The 20,129-nt window shown below is 60.0% G+C and overlaps 1 protein-coding gene across 1 annotated transcript; it reads right to left on the reverse strand.

The window, feature by feature from the left end:
* Nucleotides 1-549: 549 nt before the first annotated feature.
* DENND6B (DENN domain containing 6B) lies at nucleotides 550-18,921 on the reverse strand. The gene is made up of 20 exons (XM_058022375.1): nucleotides 18,781-18,921; nucleotides 14,769-14,807; nucleotides 14,645-14,687; nucleotides 13,830-13,942; nucleotides 11,759-11,839; nucleotides 10,640-10,745; nucleotides 10,141-10,220; nucleotides 9,924-9,986; nucleotides 9,274-9,329; nucleotides 8,516-8,638; nucleotides 7,334-7,429; nucleotides 7,160-7,254; nucleotides 5,156-5,221; nucleotides 5,006-5,070; nucleotides 4,045-4,134; nucleotides 3,742-3,795; nucleotides 3,302-3,411; nucleotides 2,514-2,616; nucleotides 1,484-1,558; nucleotides 550-1,201 (listed from the first exon to the last, which is right to left on the reverse strand). The coding sequence occupies exons 1-20, from the start codon at nucleotides 18,919-18,921 to the stop codon at nucleotides 1,079-1,081; spliced, it is 1,722 nt and encodes a 573-aa protein (XP_057878358.1). The 3' UTR covers nucleotides 550-1,078.
* Between the last annotated feature and the right edge of the window lie 1,208 nt (nucleotides 18,922-20,129).

A 20,129-nucleotide genomic window follows, 5' to 3' on the forward strand; every position in this document is an offset into this window, starting at 1 on the left:
TTTTTAAACCACAATTTCCTGCTTACAGGAGGGTTTGGGGCCTACATGGACACACGTGGGATATGTCAGGATTTACACCATCCCGAAGGATATTGCTCACAACTCCTTACTCCGGCAGGGCCAGGGGCTCTGAGACACCCAGCAGCCTCCGGCAGCTCTGCCTGGCTCCAGAGGGGAAATTCAGGAGAGTTCAACCCCCTCAGCCCTTCCCCAGCCCTGGGAATGGGCAGGGACCGATGGAAACGGCACAGCTTGCACTGGGAGCACTGGGAGCCGCCCCAGCTCAGGGCAGGAACGATCCAACAACCCCACCGTGAGCAGAGGTGCTGGCTTCGACCCCCCAGGCTGCCACATCCCTCCCAAACCCTTCTTTTAGGACAAAATTCCGTCCCTGGAAGGACCCCCTAGCGGCGCAATGCAGGTCTGGAGCGCCAATGCCCTGGTCCCAGCAATGCATTGCCGAGGCAGGAAGGGGATCCAGGCACAGGAGCTGCTCTGGAGCAGGGGCACAGCGGCAGGGCCCACTGCAGCTCGGCACAGGCTGTGCAATCAGCTTCTCCAGGTTTTATTGGGAAGGGGCTGGCAGGAGCTCTCCCAGAGCCTCGGGCAGAGCCCCAGCCCCGCCGTGTCCCTGGAGCTCAGGCTGGGTTTCCAAGCAGAATAAATAGGATTTGGGGCCAGCTCCTCCCAGCAGCCATGCCCAGGCACTCCGGGGAGCTCTGATCCCCGCGGATGCTCCAGCCCCTCCTCTGGCCCTGCCCCGGAGGAACAGAGCAGCAATTGTCCATGTCCAGCGATCCTCCTCCTCCTGCTGCCCCCGCGGCTGCCCGGGCCAGGCACGGCTCTGTCACCTCCTGCCCGTGCCCCTGCACGGCTGCTCCTGCTGCTCCCGGGCGGGACGGGCATGCCGAGGGTCCGAGCACGGGTGAGGATGGGGTGTCCGGGCGGGCCCTCCTGCCCTGCGGTGCCACCCAGGGGCGGTTCGGCGGGGACAGCCCCGGCCCGGCTCCGCCCGCGATCCCGGCCGGCCCGGGACAGCCCGGGACAGCCCGGGAAGGGTCTCCAGGAGCCCCCCGGCTCAGGGGTGGTGCAGCACAGTCTGCAGGTCCTCGGGCAGCGAGCCGATGATGGTGTCGATGTAGAGACCCACCCTCTGCAGGGTCTCCTCCTTGACGGGCAGGTGCTGGCAGCGAGCCCTCACCTGCAGGAGATGGGGATGGACACATTCCAGGGGCCTTGTCCCTCTGCTGGGCTCTGCCTGCTGCAGCTCGGGATAAACAGGGGCAGGAAACGCCACCTGAGCCTCGGGGGGGGAAGGAGTTCTCTGGATCCTCCTATTTCTGAGGATTTCACACAAACACCAAAATTCCCCGAGCTTGCCAGTCCTCCAGGTTTTCCACGGCACAGGTGTGATCTGTGCCCCGGATTTCTCTCCACCCAGACAGGAAGGAGTGCAGGGGGAGGCAGGGAGGGAGGGACTCACCAGCTTCTCCCGCAGCTTCAGCACCAGGTCCACGATCTCCACCTCGGACTTGTCCTTCATCCAGGCCACGATGTCCTAAGGAGAGAGTGGCTTCCCTCAGGGATGCTTCCCAAGGGATTCCCCTAAGGAAAGCCTGAAGTGAGCAGGGGGTTTCCATCCTCATTCCTGAAACAGTGACAGAGCCCCTCCAGTGCCACCCCTGCCATGGCAGGGACACCTCCCACTGTGCCAGGGTGTCCCAGTGCCCAGCCTGGCCTTGGGCATTGCAGGGATCAGGGGCAGCCCCAGCTGCTCTGGCAATGCCAGCCCAGGCAGGAATTCCTCATGGCCAAGATGCCACCCATGGCTGCCCTCTGGCAGTGGGAGCCATTCCCTGTGTGCTGTCCCTGCAGGCCTTGTCCCAAGTCCCTCTGCAGCTCTGCTGGAGCCCCTGCAGGCCCTGCCAGGGGCTCTCAGCTCTCCCTGGATCCTTCTCCTCTCTGAGTAAACCCAGCCCTGTCTCTGTCACCCAGCGCCTCACAGCCACAGCCCTGTCCCAGCCCTGTCCCTGTCACCCACCGCCTCACAGACACAGCCCTGTCCCTGTCCCTGTCACCCAGCGCCTCACAGACACAGCCCTGTCCCTGTCCCAGCTCTGTCCTTGTCCCTGTCCCTGTCACCCAGCGTCTCACAGACACAGCCCTGTCCCTGTCACCCAGCGCCTCACAGACACAGCCCTGTCCCTGTCCCAGCTCTGTCCTTGTCCCTGTCCCTGTCACCCAGCGTCTCACAGACACAGCCCTGTCCCTGTCACCCAGCGCCTCACAGACACAGCCCTGTCCCTGTCCCAGCTCTGTCCTTGTCCCTGTCCCTGTCACCCAGCGCCTCACAGCCACAGCCCTGTCCCTGTCCCTGTCACCCAGCGCCTCACAGCCACAGCCCTGTCCCTGTCCCTGTCACCCAGCACCTCACAGACACAGCCCTGTCCCAGCCCTGTCCCTGTCACCCAGCGCCTCACAGCCACAGCCCTGTCCCTGTCCCTGTCACCCACCGCCTCACAGATGGCCTCCAGGTGCAGGGCCTCGAGCTTCTGGGTCATCTCGCGGTGCCGCTGCCGGAACCAGCCGTCGAAGTTGGGGGACTTGAAGAATCGCCTGTGGAGAGGTCAGCAACTGTGAATTGTGGGGTGCTGGAGCTGGCAGGGACCCGCAGGGCAATCCTATCCAACAACCCCACCCTGTGACCCACAGCTCCCTGAGGGGACCCTGGGAAGGGCTCAAGGGGGCCCTGGGCTGGCTGGGGACACACCAGGACAAGGGCACAGGTGCCCAGAGCAGCTGGGGCTGCCCCTGCATCCCTGGCAGTGCCCAAGGCCAGGCTGGGCACTGGGACACCCTGGGACAGTGGGAGGTGTCCCTGCCATGGCTGGGGGGCACTGGAGGGGCTCTGGGGTCCCTTCCCACCCAGCCCATTCCATAATTCTGTAATTATTGTTTCTGATCACTTTCTGTGATTTTTTTCATTCTCTATCCGCGCATTTCCCATTTTCCTTACTTGGGTATCCAACTTCTGCATTTTTCCCACTCCTGTTGAACCAGGTGTCTTCTCCATCCCAGTCAGAACCAACTATCCAGGAAAACCCTGGACCAACTCCCCTGCAGGATCTCCCCTCATTTAAAACACACGCACCCCAGGCTGGATTTGCCCTGGGTTTGCTCTCCCTGAGCATCCTGAGTTAATCCATGGCTGAGTTCTGCAGGCCCCACAGCTCCCAGTGCTGCTGCAGGGTCTGCTGCCCATTTGGACAGGCCCAGCTGGGGGTGGGATCAGGGCTCTCACCTGTAGAGCCCCAGCCAGTCCCCCTTGAGCACACAGGTGAGCTGGGGCCCAGCGTGCTCCAGGCTCTTCATGAAATCCTCCTGGCAGAACGGGCGGATCTGGGGGGGATTCTGCACAGGAAATCCACGTTAGTCCATGGAAATCCATGTCAGAGAATCCCAAAGGAAACCAGGAAAACAAGGGCTGCATTCCCAGTGGGAAAGGAGCCCAAGGCACTGAGGATAAAAACCGCCCAAGGCTGATCCTCACGTGAGATTCCCAGTAACTCAGCTCCTGGTAAAACTGGGAATATCTGTCACAAGATTTCTTTCAACTTTTTAATGAATTTTTAAAGGAGTGAAACCCTCTTCCTTCTACAGGGGAGGTTCCCAGGAGTGTGCCCAGCACCCTGTAACCACTCCCAATCCCAAAGGGAAGGAGGACTGGGAAGTGCATCCTACCTTCCACGGAGTGATGGCCCTCTGCAGAGGCATCAGGCTGGCCATGTAATGCTCCTAAAACAAGAAAAGATAAAAATAAAAATAATAACTTCCAGGTGAGGAGCCTCTTGTGGTGCCCCCAGCAGTGCCCAAGGCCAGGTGGGCAGTGGGGTTTGGAGCACTGGGGACAGTGGGAGGTGTCCCTGCTGTGGCAGGGGATGGGATGAGTTTAAAGGTCCTTGCCATGCAGCCCCTCCAGGGTTCCCTGCCCTGGGCTCTGTCCCAGGCGCTGCTCCCCGTCCCCCCAGGCGTCCCTGCACTCACCAGAGGGATGATGAAGCTCTGGGTGAGCTCCAGGAGGTGCCTCCTCAGCAGAGCGCTCTGCACCTCCGAGGGGCGCTTCCGCTGGATGCCCTGCGCGACAGAGGGGACACCGTGGCACAGCCGTGTCACACAGGGTCACCCAGGGTCACACGGGGTCACCCAGTGTCACCCATGGCACAGCTGTGTCACACGGGGTCACCCACGGCACAGCCGTGTCACACGGGGTCACCCACTGTCACCCATGGCACGGCTGGGTCACCCAGTGTCACCCATGGCACAGCCGTGTCACATGGGGTCACCCAATGTCACCCATGGCACAGCTGGGTCATGTGGGCTCACCCAGTGTCACCCACGGCACAGCTGGGTCACCCAATGTCACCCATGGCACAGCTGGGTCATGTGGGCTCACCCAGTGTCACCCATGGCACGGCTGTGTCACACAGGGTCACACAGAGTCACCCACAGCACAGCTGGGTCATGTGGGCTCACCCAGTGTCACCCATGGCACAGCCGGGTCATGTCGGCTCACCCAATGTCACCCATGGCACAGCTGGGTCACCCAGGTGTCCCCTCGCTGTCACACACAACCTGCAGCTCTGCAGGCACAGAAGCCTGAAGTGCTGCCCAAACTCCAGATCCCCAAATCCAGGTCCCAAACTCCAGATCCCATAGCACAGACTCCGCCCTCCACTCAAACACATTAAAATTTCAAGTTTTACTACACAAAACCTGGGGGGTTTTTTTCAGGACTTTTTAAATATAAATTATTCCCACTCAGTTTATTGCTAGCACCAGGATTTAATCCTCAATATCAAATGGAAATTCCTAAACTGGGCATGATGAATGGACCCATTACAGACTAAATCATCCCAAAGTGTAAGTCCTGCTCCTTTGGAGAGCTCTGTCTGATCAAATGGAGCTCTTGGCAGTTTCCCACCAGGACAGGGTGGGAGGTGCTTACCTTCAGCAGCCTTTTGATCAGGGTTTTGTCTTTGTGAAGGAATGTTTTATAGGAAGTGTAGATTCCTGCGTGGGAAAACCACGGCATCAGGAAAAATCAGGAGTCACAAATGGACACAGCTCCTGAGGGGTTCCTGAGGCCTGCACCCACCTGGTTTGGTGTCCAGGGTCTTCAGCTTGGCCAGCTTCTTCACCTTCACCTGCTTGGGCAGGTCTCCTGTGCCACCCAGCGGGGACAATTCAGGCTCTGTCCTTCCTGCTGGGACTGCACCTGGGGACACCCAGCCCTGCCCCTGCCCACCCTCAGAGCAGTGCCAGCTCCCTTCCCTGCTGGAATTCTGGGATCAGGATGTGCTGAAAACCAGCTCCTCCTCCCCAGGGCTGCCTGGGCTTCCCAGCCAACAGAGGTGCTCGATAAAGGAGAGGAGCTTTCTCTCTCTCCACCTCTCAATTTCCTGCCCTGGAAGCTCCAGGACAGCAATTCCTGCTCCCCACACCCTGCCCCAGCTCCGTGCTCATCCTGCACATGGCCACAGCCAGAGGTGAGCTCCTGTGGCTGCTGGGCTCTCCCAGGAGAGAAAACCACTGCCAGGGCAGCTCAGTGCCCAGTGAGCAGCACTGACAGCCCTGGAGTGCCTAGGTGAGCAGCACTGACAGCACTGAGCCATGGGGTGCCCAGGTGAGCAGCACTGACACCTGGAGTGCCCAGGTGAGCAGCACTGAGCCATGGGGTGCCCAGGTGAGCAGCACTGACAGCACTGACAGCCATGGAGTGCCCAGGTGAGCAGCACTGACAGCCATGGAGTGCCCAGGTGAGCAGCACTGACAGCCATGGGGTGCCCAGGTGAGCAGCACTGACAGCACTGACAGCCATGGGGTGCCCAGGTGAGCAGCACTGACAGCCATGGAGTGCCCAGGTGAGCATCACTGAGCCATGGAGTGCCCAGGTGAGCAGCACTGACAGCCATGGGGTGCCCAGGTGAGCAGCACTGACAGCCATGGGGTGCCCAGGTGAGCAGCACTGACAGCACTGAGCCATGGGGTGCCCAGGTAAGCAGCACTGACAGCCATGGAGTGCCCAGGTGAGCAGCACTGAGCCCTGGAGTGCCCAGGTGAGCAGCACTGACACCTGGAGTGCCCAGGTGAGCAGCACTGAGCCATGGGGTGCCCAGGTGAGCAGCACTGAGCCATGGGGTGCCCAGGTGAGCAGCACTGACAGCACTGACAGCCATGGAGTGCCCAGGTGAGCAGCACTGACAGCCATGGGGTGCCCAGGTGAGCAGCACTGACAGCCATGGGGTGCCCAGGTGAGCAGCACTGAGCCATGGGGTGCCCAGGTGAGCAGCACTGACAGCACTGACAGCCATGGAGTGCCCAGGTGAGCAGCACTGACAGCCATGGGGTGCCCAGGTGAGCAGCACTGACAGCCATGGGGTGCCCAGGTGAGCAGCACTGACAGCACTGACAGCCATGGAGTGCCCAGGTGAGCAGCACTGACAGCCATGGGGTGCCCAGGTGAGCAGCACTGACAGCACTGACAGCCATGGGGTGCCCAGGTGAGCAGCACTGAGCCATGGGGTGCCCAGGTGAGCAGCACTGACAGCCATGGAGTGCCCAGGTGAGCAGCACTGACAGCACTGACAGCCATGGGGTGCCCAGGTGAGCAGCACTGACAGCACTGACAGCCATGGAGTGCCCAGGTGAGCAGCACTGACAGCCATGGGGTGCCCAGGTGAGCAGCACTGACAGCACTGACAGCACTGACAGCCATAGGGTGCCCAGGTGAGCAGCACGGAGCCATGGAGTGCCCAGGTGTGCCCAGGGAGCAGAGGGCACACAGGTGCAGGGCATGAACGTGAGGGCATAAAAGGGTGGGCAAAGACCAGCAAGGGCAGATGCCTGCAGCCATCTGGTGTGGTGTGGTGTTACCCTGTGTGGGCAGATGCCTGAAGCCTTCTGAAGCAGTAAGGTGTTACTGTGCACGGAGGAATGCTTAAAGCTTTCTGAAATTGTGTGATGATGCTCTGTGTATTATGGCTGTCATGACTGTGACACCCTGGCAGCCACCCTGGCACCTGAGCTCCCCTGCAGGCCCCCTGAGCTCCCCCTTCACCCTGAGCTCCACTGACAGTCACCTTGAGCTGCCCTGGCTCACCTGACATGCGGGGCTCGCCCACCCGCAGGATGTGCGGCCAGTGCTGCAGGGTCTTGATGAAGAAGGGGTTGGTGACACCCACGACGATGTTGGGCCTGGAAGGAGGGGACAGGCTGAGCACCAGTGGCCCTGGCTGTCCCTGGGGAGAGGTGGCAGGGCACAAGGGGCACTCACGGGGCCTGGGTGCGCGTGGTGTATTCCTTGAACTCGCTGTCGTGGATGGTGAAGTAGGGCCGGAAATCGCAGCAGTAACGCAGCGGGGCCAGGCAGCTGCAGGGACAGGCACAGAGCCATGCAGGGTCACCCTGGGCGTGGCAGGGTCACCCTGGGCGTGGCAGGGTAATCCCGGGCGTGGCAGGGTCACCCTGGGCGTGGCAGGGTCACCCCGGGCATGGCAGGGTCACCCCAGGCGTGGCAGGGTCACCCCAGGCGTGGCAGGGTCACTCTGGGCGTGGCAGGGTCACCCCGGGTGTGGCAGGGTAATCCCGGGCGTGGCAGGGTCACCTTGGGCGTGGCAGGGTTATCCTGGGCGTGGCAGGGTCACCCTGGGCGTGGCAGGGTCACCCTGGGCATGGCAGGGTTATCCTGGGCGTGGCAGGGTCACCCTGGGCATGGCAGGGTAATCCCGGGTGTGGCAGGGTTATCCTGGGCGTGGCAGGGTCACCCTGGGCGTGGCAGGGTCACCCCGGGCGTGGCAGGGTTATCCTGGGCGTGGCAGGGTCACCTTGGGCATGGCAGGGTCACCCTGGGCGTGGCAGGGTCACCTTGGGCATGGCAGGGTCATCCCGGGCGTGGCAGGGTCACCTTGGGCGTGGCAGGGTCACCCTGGGTGTGGCAGGGTCACCCCGGGCCAGCACAGGGTACAGTCCCTGCCCTGGGGCCGTGCCCACCCTGGAGCTGCCACAGCCCAGGGCCCATTGGCCTCCTGCCCCCCTGGCCACCCTGGGCTCGTGCCCAGCTGCTGGCACAGCACCCCCAGGACCTTTCCCAGCTTTCCAGCCCCCTGCCCCAGCCTGGAGCACGCCAGGGACTTGGGCTGAGCCCAGGGCAGCACCTGGCACCTGGCCTGGCTGACCCTCTCTAGGGATGCTGCTGTTTTTGGGGTTTTGTGCTAATGCAGAGCTCTGAGCTGGGCAGAGAACATTCCTCAGGGCTGGACCCATCAGGGGAGATTCCTCTGTACTCCTCTCTATCCTTGCTGGAAAATGAGCGTGGAATATTTGCAGCTTGTCTTGCAAAGCTTCCAAGAGCAAACTGAACCCAACCCAGGTGAGCAGCACAGAGTGCATGTGGCAGGGAAAAGCTGCCAGAATTTGGTGCCACAGCTCCCAGTCCCTCCCAGCCTGTGGGTGGTACCTGGTGAGGGCCAGGACCATCTCTGAGGACATGGTTGGGGACGGTGCCATCACCACCATGGGCTCCCCCAGCAGCATCAGCTCCCACAGCATCTGGATGTGGATCAGCACTGGCTGGAAGCACCTGGGACAATGGGAACGATGACAGGGTCAGTCAGGATGGAACAGACACGGCTGTGGCCTGCAAGCCCCCCCAGGTGTGCTCCTGTCTGGGAATTTGAGATCTAGGATGGACTTTCAGCATTTCACAGGGAAATTCAGCTGTTTTCACCTGGGCTGTCACTCACTTGTTCCATACAAGTTTAAAGGAAATGCTCTAAGCACAGTCAAGCAATCTGTGATCAGAGTGGAATGGTTAGGGTGGGAAGGGACCTCAAAACCCATCCAGTGCCACCCCTGCCACTCTGGGGCCTCCTCTGGGCTCTCTGCAGCAGCTCCAGGTGCTGCTGCTGTGTCCCAGGGCTGGGGCAGCACCTGAGGGGGCACAGGGGCAGGATCCCCCTGCCCTGCTGCCCACACTGGGGCTCAGCCCAGGGCTGGGGGGTTCTGGGCTGGGTCAGGTCCAGCTCTCACCCCCAGCCCCTCTCCTGGCCCTGGGGCTGTGCAGGCACAACCCTCAGCTCAGAGCCTGCCCAGAATCCCAAAGGAGTCCTGGAACACAGCAGTGTTTGACTGTGCACCATCCCTGTGATGTACGGGATGCTCCCAGCAGGGAGAGGGCGGCAGGTGGAGGGGAGAGGGTTGGCAGGAGCCTCTCACCTGAACAGATCCAGCTCATGAACACTGGGGAGAACCAGGGGGGCTGGTAACAGATTCTGGATGAGGAAGGGAGAAAAGGCTGTTAGTAGCTGTTAGTGAACTGTGAGGAGATGGGAGCAGGCTGCCTGGAATTCCACCAGCCAGCCACTGGGAACACAGGGAACAAGGCTCACACCCTGAGGTGGGCACAGCACTCAATCCCAAACCAATTCCTGTGCCTGCAAACAAGGAAGATTCCCTTCTTTTCCAGATGGGAAAGGCTGCCCATGCCTGCTCCTTTGTTTTCCAGGGTTTCCTCTGGTGGGAGAGTGTTTGAGACACAGCAGAGCCAGCGGGGTTAGAGATGTGGCATCAAACCAGTGTTAGTCAGAGAAAGGGGAAAGGAAGGAATCCAAACCAGAGCTGAACCAAAACACTGAAGCAAATTCAGAACAACTCCAGGGTGACGGCAGGAGACCCAGCAGGGCCTGACTTCCCAGGAAAAGCAAAGGGAGCAGTGAGTAAAGCACCCGGAGTGGGTGCACAGAGCCCTGTGTGACTCCAGGCAGGAGAGACTGGCGTGGAACTGCTGAGACCACACTGACCCCAGCCCAAAGGGTTCCCAAGAGGATTCAGGATGCAGCTCCTCCCTCTGCTCCAGCCCCTCTCACCTCCTGGTTGCACTGCTTCACTGGGCTGGAGCCTGGCTTGTCCACCCGGGATGGGATCCTCACCTGCAGGGCAAGGAGAGCAGGGATCACACTGGGTGGGGTGGGACTGGCAGGGCAGAAACTTCCCAGGCACCATTTCCAGCTGGAAGGGCTGTGGGGAACGTGGGCTGGGCAGGGATTTCACATGCAGGAACACGGAACACAGGTCCCCAGGTACCTGGATGACAACTCCCATCACAGGCAGGTTCAGGGTCTGGCCAGGCACTGGGGGTGGCCACTGGTCGATCTCGTTGCACACTGAGGGACACAGGGAAGGGAAGAGATTCATCTGAGGGAAAATCCAGCTCATCCTGGCATTCTGAAAGGGAATTGTTCCCTTTCCCAGCTCACACATCCCCCTGGCTTGTGGCAAACCCAGAGCTGATAGATCAGGATGAAATCAGGCACAAAAGGCCTTATGGAGGCACAGCAGATTCCTGGCTTTGGGAATACACTGCATTCCTTGGGAACACCCTGCATCCAAACTGCCAGCCCCATGCCCTGCCTCCCCACAATCCCTCCTTTACACCTGGTTATCCACTTGGACAAGCAGGAGGAGGTTCATCCCTGCTGGAATCTGCTCCGGAATGAAGCCCTTTGGAGCACTGCAGCTGTTTCCCAGGACCCTCCCGATGCAGCCCCTCTATCCCAGGCTGGAAGCCCTGCCCCCAGCTCACCTGCCTCCAGGCAGGGCTCCAGCTTGTCGAAGTATTCCGGAGCAATCAGCTGCAGCAGGCACTGGAACAGGTTCACGTAGGGAAGGCGGGACACGAGCACCAGGGACTGGGAATGGCACATTTGGGATCAGGACCCCCCTGACCCCAGCACTGCACATTTCTGTACTGCTTGGAGAGGGGGGAACTTAAAAACCCCAGCACTAAATCCACGGAGCAGCTCCCAAGCAGCACTTTGGTGGAATTCCTGCTGCCACCTGCTCCTGAGCCAGGATTTGGGAGAGCAAAGGGACGGGAGCATGGCCTGGCAAAGCAGCAGCTGGAGAGGGAATAAAACTCAGTTGCTGGTGGGTTCAAAGCTCCCAAAAACCATTTCAGGTGGAGAAGCACAAAAGAGTGACTCCTGAAATGGGAATTGGGCAGATAAACAAAGTCAAGGAATGCTGGGGAAGGACAAAAGAACTTGGAATAATGAATTGTGTCCAGCAAGGCCTTTTCTGTTCTAATTGGGGCCTCCTTGTGAAATAAATCCCTGGTTTTTTACAGCTGTCCCAACCCAGCCCACTGGAGGTTTCATTGTTACACTGACTCTCCTCTTCCCCTAGCCATTAATGAGTGCATTAATTAGGAATGCAGGAGTCATTTAAACCCCTCCTGTCCAACTCCAAACTTGGCCATTTGAATTCAAACCTCATCCAAGTGTGATAATTCCTTCCCTGAGCAATCCCACTGTTCCAGTGGAAAACTCACTGGTTTAGTGGGGATGGAAAAACTGAATTCTGCATTAGCAGGAGTCAGAAAGGAACTCCTGAAGGTGGAGGGCACGAAGCTCAGGACACTGCTGGGACTGAGATGTCCCCATGGACCAGCACAGGACAAAGCTGGGCCAGGGGAGGGTCTGGGTGGGCACAGCAGGAATTTCCCCCTGGAAAGGGTGGTCAGACCTTGGCAGGGGCTGCCCATGGAGCTTTGGGGTGCCCATCCCTGGAGGTGTCCCAGGAACTCCTGGAGGTGGCACTCAGGGCTCTGGGACAAGGTGGGCACTGGGCACAGCTGGGGCTCCGTGGGCTGGGAGGGCTTTTCCAGCCCCAGGGATCCCGGGATTCCAGACTCAGCACTGACCTTCTGGAAGTAGCCCCTCCTCATGGAGCTGTCCTTGACCTGCCGGAAGTACACGTACCCAAAATAGTGAGCAGCCTCTCGCTGCAGGGACAGGGGGACAGGGAGGGACAGACGGACAGAGAGACAGGGAGGGACAGAGGGACAGGGAGACAGGGAGGGACAGAGGGACAGAGGGACAGGGAGGGACAGAGGGACAGGGAGACAGGGAGGGACAGAAAAAGAACAGAGAGACAGTTAAGGACAGCCCAGCCCCACTGCCCCCAACCCCTCCTGAGCCATCCCCCTGCTCTGACACCTCCCAGCCCTCCAAGAGAGCTTTCCATGGGGGCACAGGGAGGGACACAACTGGAGCCAGGCTGGGAGAGCTGGGGGTGCTCACATGGAGAGGGAGGCTCCAGGGAGAGCCCAGAGACCCTGGAAGGGCCTGCAGGGGCTCCAGGAGAGCTGCAGAGGGACTGGGGACAGCACATATGTGCTGGGGACAGCACATAGGGAATGGCTCCCACTGCCACAGGGCAGCCATGGGTGGCATCTTGGCAATGAGGAATTCCTGCCTGGGCTGGCATTGCCAGAGCAGCTGGGGCTGCCCCTGATCCCTGGCAGTGCCCAAGGCCAGGCTGGGCACTGGGGCTGGAGCAGCCTGGGACAGTGGGAGGTGTCCCTGCTTCAGCTCCCTCTCCCAGATTTCCCAGGCTGCTCCTGTTTCAGCTCCCTCTCCCAAAATAACTGAGGTCTCCCAAATTCAGTTCCCTCTCCTAGTGGAACTGGGGTCTCCCTAATTCTGCTCCACCTCCCAAAATAGCTGGGGGTCCTCCTGACTCAGTTCAGTTCCCTCTCTCTGATTCAATTCACTCTTTGATCCCCATGACCTAATTCCCTCTCCCAGCAGTTCCCTATCCCTGATCCAGTCCCACCTTTGATCCCATTCCCTGTCCCAGCAGTTCCCTATCCCTGATCCCATTCCCTGTCCCAGCAGTTCCCTATCCCCTGATCCCATTCCCAGTCCCAGCAGTTCCCTATCCCCTGATCCCATTCTCAGTCCCAGCAGTTCCCTGTCCCCTGATCCAGTCTCACCATTCCCTGTCCCCTGATCCCATTCCCTGTCCCTGATCCAGTCCCACCTTTGATCCCATTCTCAGTCCCAGCAGTTCCCTGTCCCTGATCCAGTCCCACCTTTGATCCCATTCTCAGTCCCAGCAGTTCCCTGTCCCTGATCCAGTCCCACCTTTGATCCCATTCCCAGTCCCAGCAGTTCCCTGTCCCCTGATCCCATTCTCAGTCCCAGCAGTTCCCTGTCCCTGATCCAGTCCCACCTTTGATCCCATTCCCTGTCCCAGCAGTTCCCTATCCCCTGATCCTATTCCCAGTCCCAGCAGTTCCCTGTCCCCTGATCCAGTCCCACCATTCCCTGTCCCCTGATCCCATTCCCTGTCCCTGATCCAGTCCCACCTTTGATCCCATTCTCAGTCCCAGCAGTTCCCTGTCCCCTGATCCCATTCCCTGTCCCAGCAGTTCCCAGTCCCTGATCCAGTCCCACCTTTGATCCCATTCCCAGTCCCAGCAGTTCCCTGTCCCTGATCCAGTCCCACCTTTGATCCCATTCCCAGTCCCAGCAGTTCCCTGTCCCCTGATCCAGTCCCACCATTCCCTGTCCCTGATCCCATTCCCAGTCCCAGCAGTTCCCTGTCCCCGATCCAGTCCCACCATTCCCTGTCCCCTGATCCCATTCCCAGTCCCTGATCCAGTCCCACCTTTGATCCCATTCCCAGTCCCAGCAGTTCCCTGTCCCTGATCCAGTCCCACCTTTGATCCCATTCTCAGTCCCAGCAGTTCCCTGTCCCTGATCCAGTCCCACCATTCCCTGTCCCTGATCCCATTCCCAGTCCCAGCAGCTCCCAGTCCCAGCAGTTTTCTGTCCCGCCCTCCGTCCCTGTGAGCACGGAAGGCAATCCCTGAGCTGAGCCGTTCTTGTCCCGCAGTTCCCACGGCCAGGAGCAGGAGGGTTTCCCCGGGGACCCCAGCCCCACAGCATGCCCGGCTTTGCCCCGGCAGGGCGAGGGCCAGCACCCACCTGCAGCGTCACCGGGGCCTCGCGGTTGTAGCGGCCGTCGTCCTGGAACGGGGAGCCGCGGGAGCCCCCGGCCTGGCGCAGCCGGAAGCTGAACTGGGTGTCCCCGAGGCCCCCTGCCACAGGGACACGGGGACAGTGACGGGAATGGCTCCAGCACCGTGGGAATGGGGGCCGTGGGGAAACCCAGCAGGGAACGGGGAGGGATGGGGGAGAAACCAAAGAAATCCGAAAGGGAGACCAAAGGGGAAAAGGAAGCAAAATGGGAAGGAAAAGGGAAATGGAACTATAGAAAAAGCTTTTCCCTGGCAGGTGGGCAGGCCCTGGCAGCTGGGGCTGCCTCTGGATCCCTGGCAGTGCCCAAGGCCAGGCTGGGCACTGGGGCTGGAGCAGCCTGGCACAGTGGGAGGTGTCCCTGCCATGGCAGGGGTGGTGCTGCAGGGGCTCTGGGGTCCCTTCCCACCCAACCATTCCAAGATTCCATGAAAATGCAGAAACCCAACCCTCAAAGCCCCAGGGCCTGGCTGGATGAGCAGATTTATTTCTCATTATCCCTTTGTGAAGTACAAACTCAGGTTTGGGAACATTTCTGCTGGAAGCGTCCCCTCCCCAGCTCCTGCTCCCAACCACAGGAATGTGACAGCTGCCACCCCTCCTGGCCACATTGGGAATTCCCTTGGAGCACAGGTTCCCACCCAGCAGAGCATGGGGGGCTCTGGCTCAGCCTCAGGGTGCTCCCTGCAGTCCCCTCGGCCCTGCTGCACCCCACGGACTGTCCTCCCACCAGGGACACTTCTGTCACCCCCGGAGCCACCCACCTGAGTAGGAGTCTGGGAAGGACAGGTAGCAGATGCTCGTTTTCTGCAAAAACACAACAGCCAGTGAGACGCTGGAGAGCCGCTGGCAAAGCAGGGAGGAGGGAAGGAAGGGTGGGCTGGTTACCTCCTTCTCGGTGAGCCTGAAGTCGTGGGGATACACCAGCTGTGGAGAGAGCAGAGCCTGTCAGCCCCTGTGCCCACAGCTCCACACACACCTCCTCCCTGACCCCAGCAGAGCCCACGGGAGAGCACCTGGCATGATTTAAACTCTGAACCTGGCACTGAACCCGGCTTTATTTGCATTTCTGGACAGACCCAAAGGCTCCTGGTTTAGATTTATTCCTGATGGCTGAGTGAATGAACAGCCCCAAATCCTCTGGGAGCATTCCAGATGTGCAAACATCTGTTCTGTCAGCAGCAGGACAGGACACACAGGAGGGACAGGGTGGAGCAGGAGCTGGGAAAGAGCAGGGGGGCGTGGGGGATGCACTGCAGGAATGGGGAACCAGGAGGGCTCAACAGCCATGGCTGAGACAAATCCCAAATGGAGGAATTCTATAACCTGGATTTGATAAACTTGGAGGGCTTCTCCAGCCTGACTCTGTGCTTCTCATAACCCATGGAGATCACAGAGTCAGGGAATCCTGGAATGGTTTGGGTGGGAAGGGACCCCAGAGCCCCTCCAGTGCCACCCAGCCAAGGCAGGGACACCTCCACTGTGCCAGGCTGCTCCAGCCCCAGTGCCCAGCCTGGCCTTGGGCACTGCAGGGATCAGGGGCATCCCCAGCTGCTCTGGCAATGCCAGCCCAGGCAGGAATTCCTCCTTGCCAAGATGCCACCCATGGCTGCCCTCTGGCAGTGGGAGCCATTCCCTGGGTGCTGTCCCTGCAGGCCTTGTCCCCAGTCCCTCTGCAGGCCCTGCCAGGGGCTCTCAGCTCTCCCTGGAGCCTTCCCTGCTCCAGGTGAGCACCCCCAGCTCTCCCAGCCTGGATCCCTGGGAGCTGAGGGGCTCCAACCCTGCAGCAGCTCCATGGATTCCTCTGGGCTCTCTGCAGCAGCTCCAGGTGCTGCTGCTGTGTCCCAGGGCTGGGGCAGCTCTGCAGGTGGGGTCTCGTGGGGTGGGTCCTGAGGAGGATCCCACAGAGCCCTGCAGAAGTGCAGGAACTGCAGTGGAGCAGAAGGAGCTGGCACAGACCAGGCTGAGCTGGATCTGCCGTGTCAGCCTCAGGACTGCGCTCCAGAATCAGCTGCTGGAGCTCCCTCGGTGCCTGGCTCTCCTCTCCAGGCTATAAATAGCCGGGGTGGCCCCGTGCCAGGGGCTGGGAGTTCACCCAGCTCTGACAATTCCCGCGGGCCCCTCGGTGAGGGCGGCGCTCCGGCCCAGCCAGCCAAACTCCCGATTAACAGTGCTGCTGATGAGAGCTGAGCTGAGCTGAGCTGAGCTGAGAGACAACAGCCACCAAAACCCCGGGGCCAAACGATCCCTGAGCAGCTCCAGGGACTCAGCAGGGAGAGGGAGGGCTGGGATGCTGCAGTGGGAAGGGACTGGGATTGTCCCAGGGCATCCATCACCTCCCTGCTGCCCCTGTTCTGTGCCAGGACCCCCAACGCATCCCTGTGGTTGGGACTAATGAACCCCATCCAAACATTTATCCTGATAATTCCCAGGGAATCATGGCCTGGACAGCTGATCCTGGTCCATCAGTGAATCCCAGGAACTGTGCTTTCCTCAACATTTGCTGCCTAATTCAGAGCAGGACTTGGGACAAGGCTTCAGCTTCTCCTGCTGGACTCTGGGGGGGCTTTCTGCAAGAGAACGTTTGGAAAATCAGGCTTTAACCTCCAGGGCTGGAATCGATGATCTCAGAGGTCCTTTCCAACCTTAATCCCTCATCTCTGCTTCCCCTTCACTTTAACTCTGATGTTTCTCTATGTTTGGGGTATATCCAAAAGTTCAAAACTTCAAATCCAAGCCAAAAGGAATCTCAGTCACTATAACTTTTCAAAACCCAAAAAAAGGCAAATGAAAAGGAAATTAGGATGTGTAGAAGTCCTTGGATGTCTCCAGAGCAGCCCAACAGGGCTTCAATCACATCCTGAAGTGTTTATTTGGTTATTTGAAGGTGGCGGGGCCAGGAACAGGAATTCCATTTAACTCCTGCCTTGATTTGGGTTCTCCTTTCCTACTGCTTCTCCACTGTCCACGGAAGCAGAATGGGAATCGTTGAATTCCAGGATCTTGGGGCTCTCCCTCAGTCTGCTGGATTTCTGAATCTCCCAGAGCTGAATTTCAGAGACCCTCCAGGTTTGTACCCACAGAGACCCCCTGGGTTTGTATGGCCAGACCCCCTAAATTGGTACCCCCAGAGCCCCCCAAGCTTCTCCTCTTGCTGGCTTCCCTCCCCATGTCTCATCCCTGCTCCTTCCCCTTCTCTCTGGGATGGAAATCTAAAACATTTTTCCAAAGGAAGGTGGACAATGGGGCTGTGTCATCCCCACTAACACGTTCCCAGTTTTCCTAAGTCATTTCTGCCACAGAAGGAACATTTTCCCACTGAAACTTACGCAGGGAAAGAGAGGAAAAGAATGAAAATTCCTTTCCAGGGATGAACAAACAACATTCCTGCATCCCTTACCCACAAAGGTCCCTCCTCACAAAGGCAGACAGGTGAGAACCCACCTTTACACATCAAAACACAACTACAAAGCGTTGAATTCACCATGTTAATTATCATCCCGATATTCTTCCCTCTTTTGGGGTACTTCAGGCCTGGTTTTGCAGGAAAAAGGATCAAACAGGTGAAACTCGGGTCTGGAGGAGATTTTTTTATTGACTTTGAGGCTCCAGGGAAAGAATCAAGTGTTCAAGGCAAGGGAGCAGCAAAAAGGTGGTGTTGGTTCCTCCTGCTTCCCATTCCCTTTGGAAGCTCCAGCATTTAAAACTGGGAAGGCTGAATTCTCTGAAAACCAGATCAATCTCCTTAAAAAGGGCAGAGCAAGGAGCGACTCCCACAACCACAAGAAATAAGAGGAAACTTGAGGTGGTGCCTCAGGTTCAGACAAATCCACACTTCCCTGCTTTCCTCAGAGAGCAGCCCCTGAGGAGCCCAGCTCATCCCGAACCCTCCTGCAGGACCAGCACTGGGAACTGGGAACAGCTGTCCAGCCCTTCCCATCCCAATCCCACCCAAAGGGGGCTCAGCCCTGCTCCAACCCAGCCAGGGCACTTCCCGTCCCTGGGAATCCTGCGCTGACACCTCCCTGCCCTGGCTGCTGGGAATGTGTGTCTTTGGAATCCTGGGATGGCTTGGGTGGGAAGGGACCCCAGAGCCCCTGCAGGGCCACCAAGGCAGGGACACCTCCACTGTGCCAGGGTGCTCCAGCCCCAGTGCCCAGCCTGGCCCTGGGCACTGCCACGGATGCAGGGGCAGCCCCAGCTGCTCTGGCAATGCCAGCTCGGAGCTCTCCCTGGATCCTTCCCTTCCCTCCCAGCTGGGCTCCATGGGATGTGTCACCGTGGGCAGGTTTTATTCCATGAAGAGGATCCATAAAGCTCTCTTGGATGCTGCCCTGGCCCCTCCCTGCCCTGTGCACCCCCCACCCCACAAAGATCCCGTTCACCCCAAATCTCTGCTCAGGCTCCGCTCCCCTCCCTGTTCGCTGCCTCCACCCCAACCCTGATCCCCCTGTCCACACCCCCAACCGCGATCCCGCTTTCCCCTTTCCACTCCTAATCCCGCTTTCCCCTGTCCATTCCTGATCCCGCTTTCCCCTGTCCATTCCTGATCCCGCTTTCCCCTGTCCATTCCTGATCCCGCTTTCCCCTGTCCGTTCCTTATCTCGCTTTTTCCTCTCCATTCCTTATCCCGCTTTCCCCTGTTCATCCCTAATCCCCTCCGTCTCCATCCTTAATTCCCCTTCCACTTCGCCATCCCTGATTCCCTCTCTCCCCATCCCTGCTCCCTCCACACCCCCAGTCCCCGACTCCCCTTGTCACCTCCCTATTCCCCATTCCCGACCCTCAGCCCCATCCCCGATTCCCCGTTCCCTCTCCCCATTCCCGTTCCCCTCCTCTCCATCCCGGCTCTCCTCACAGCTCCGCTCCCTGAGGCGGAGTGCCCGTGCCCCTGGCGCACCTCCATGGCCTGTCCCAGCTCCAAATCGAAGGTCACCACACACACGCAGTCGATCCATGCTGCGAAGCGGCCCCAGGGCAGCGGGGAGGCGGCGGCGGCGGCGCGGCGGGGCCGGGGCCCGGCCCGGCTCAGCGCGTCCATGGCGGCGCCGCCCGCCCGCGCGCGGCCCGCCCCGCGCCGCGCCCCCTGCCGGCCGGGAGGACCCCGGCTCAACGCGCCCCCGCCCTGCCCCACGGCGCCCCCCGGCGGCCCGGAGGTCCCGAGACCATCGAGACGGGAGCGCGGGCGGGGCTGTGCGGGTGGCATGGCGGCGGCGTGAGGGCTCCGCGGGGTTGGCTCTATTGAACCCGCGGCGGCTTCACCGCTCGGCGCCCGGCCCCCGCGTGTGCCGGCCAGGGCCCGTCGGACTCCCGTATGTGCCAGCCGGGGCCCGTCGGACTCCCGTGTGTGCCGGCCGGGGCCCGTCGGACCCCCGCGTGTGCCGGCCGGAGCCTCCCCGGACTCCGCCTGTGCCCGGTCTGAGCCTCCCCGAGCCCCCGTTCGCAGCCCCCCGGTCCTGCAGGGCCGGTTTTAGGAGCGCTCCAAACACCCTTTAGAAAAGACGCTGTTTGTTCCCTGCCGGGCGTGAGGAGGAGATTTCCACAAAGCAGGCTCACGAAGGGGTAAAAAATGGCATCTCTTTTACCAGAGAAGTTGCACGGACCCGCCCCGGTGTAACTCACACTCTCCACCTGCCTAACGCACAACTCGTTGTGTGACCTAAGCTGACCCAGCTGAAAGTTGACTTTCGCTTGAGAGAGAGTTCTTTTATTGAGCGACTCCTATTGTAGAAGTTACCTGACGGCTCGGTTACGTTTACAAAGGTGAGAAAGTGACGCCGATTCCTTTGGGAGCAGTTTTCCCCGGGAGTGAGGATGCACCGGGGAGCCCCGGGGCCGGGAGCTGTCCCGGGGGTGTTCCGAGGCAGAGGGCAAAGACTGACCCGGGATTGTTAGTTACCGAGATTTTTGTGCGATTCCAGGCACGTGAATGCAATGCACGAGCTGCTTGCTGCTCGGGGACATCTGGGAAATATCGGGGATGAATCACAGAGCTGTGGCACGTTTGCTGAGGAGCACCCAGGCACTTTGGGGGGTTATTTATTGCCAGGGTCAGGCCCGGAGCACAGGAGGAGTAGGAGCAGTGTAAAGAGGAAGTGTGAGAAGGAGCAATTCCACCCTGGCAGTGCCCAAGGCCAGGTGGGACAGGGCTTGGAGCACCCTGGGACAGGGTCCCTGCCCACAGGACTGGGTGGGCTTTGAGGCCCCTTCCAGCTAAACCATTTCCATGATTCCAGAGTCCCCACTGGT

Source organism: Melospiza georgiana, chromosome 4 (genome assembly GCF_028018845.1).
Source record: "Melospiza georgiana isolate bMelGeo1 chromosome 4, bMelGeo1.pri, whole genome shotgun sequence".
Classification (NCBI taxonomy): domain Eukaryota; kingdom Metazoa; phylum Chordata; class Aves; order Passeriformes; family Passerellidae; genus Melospiza; species Melospiza georgiana.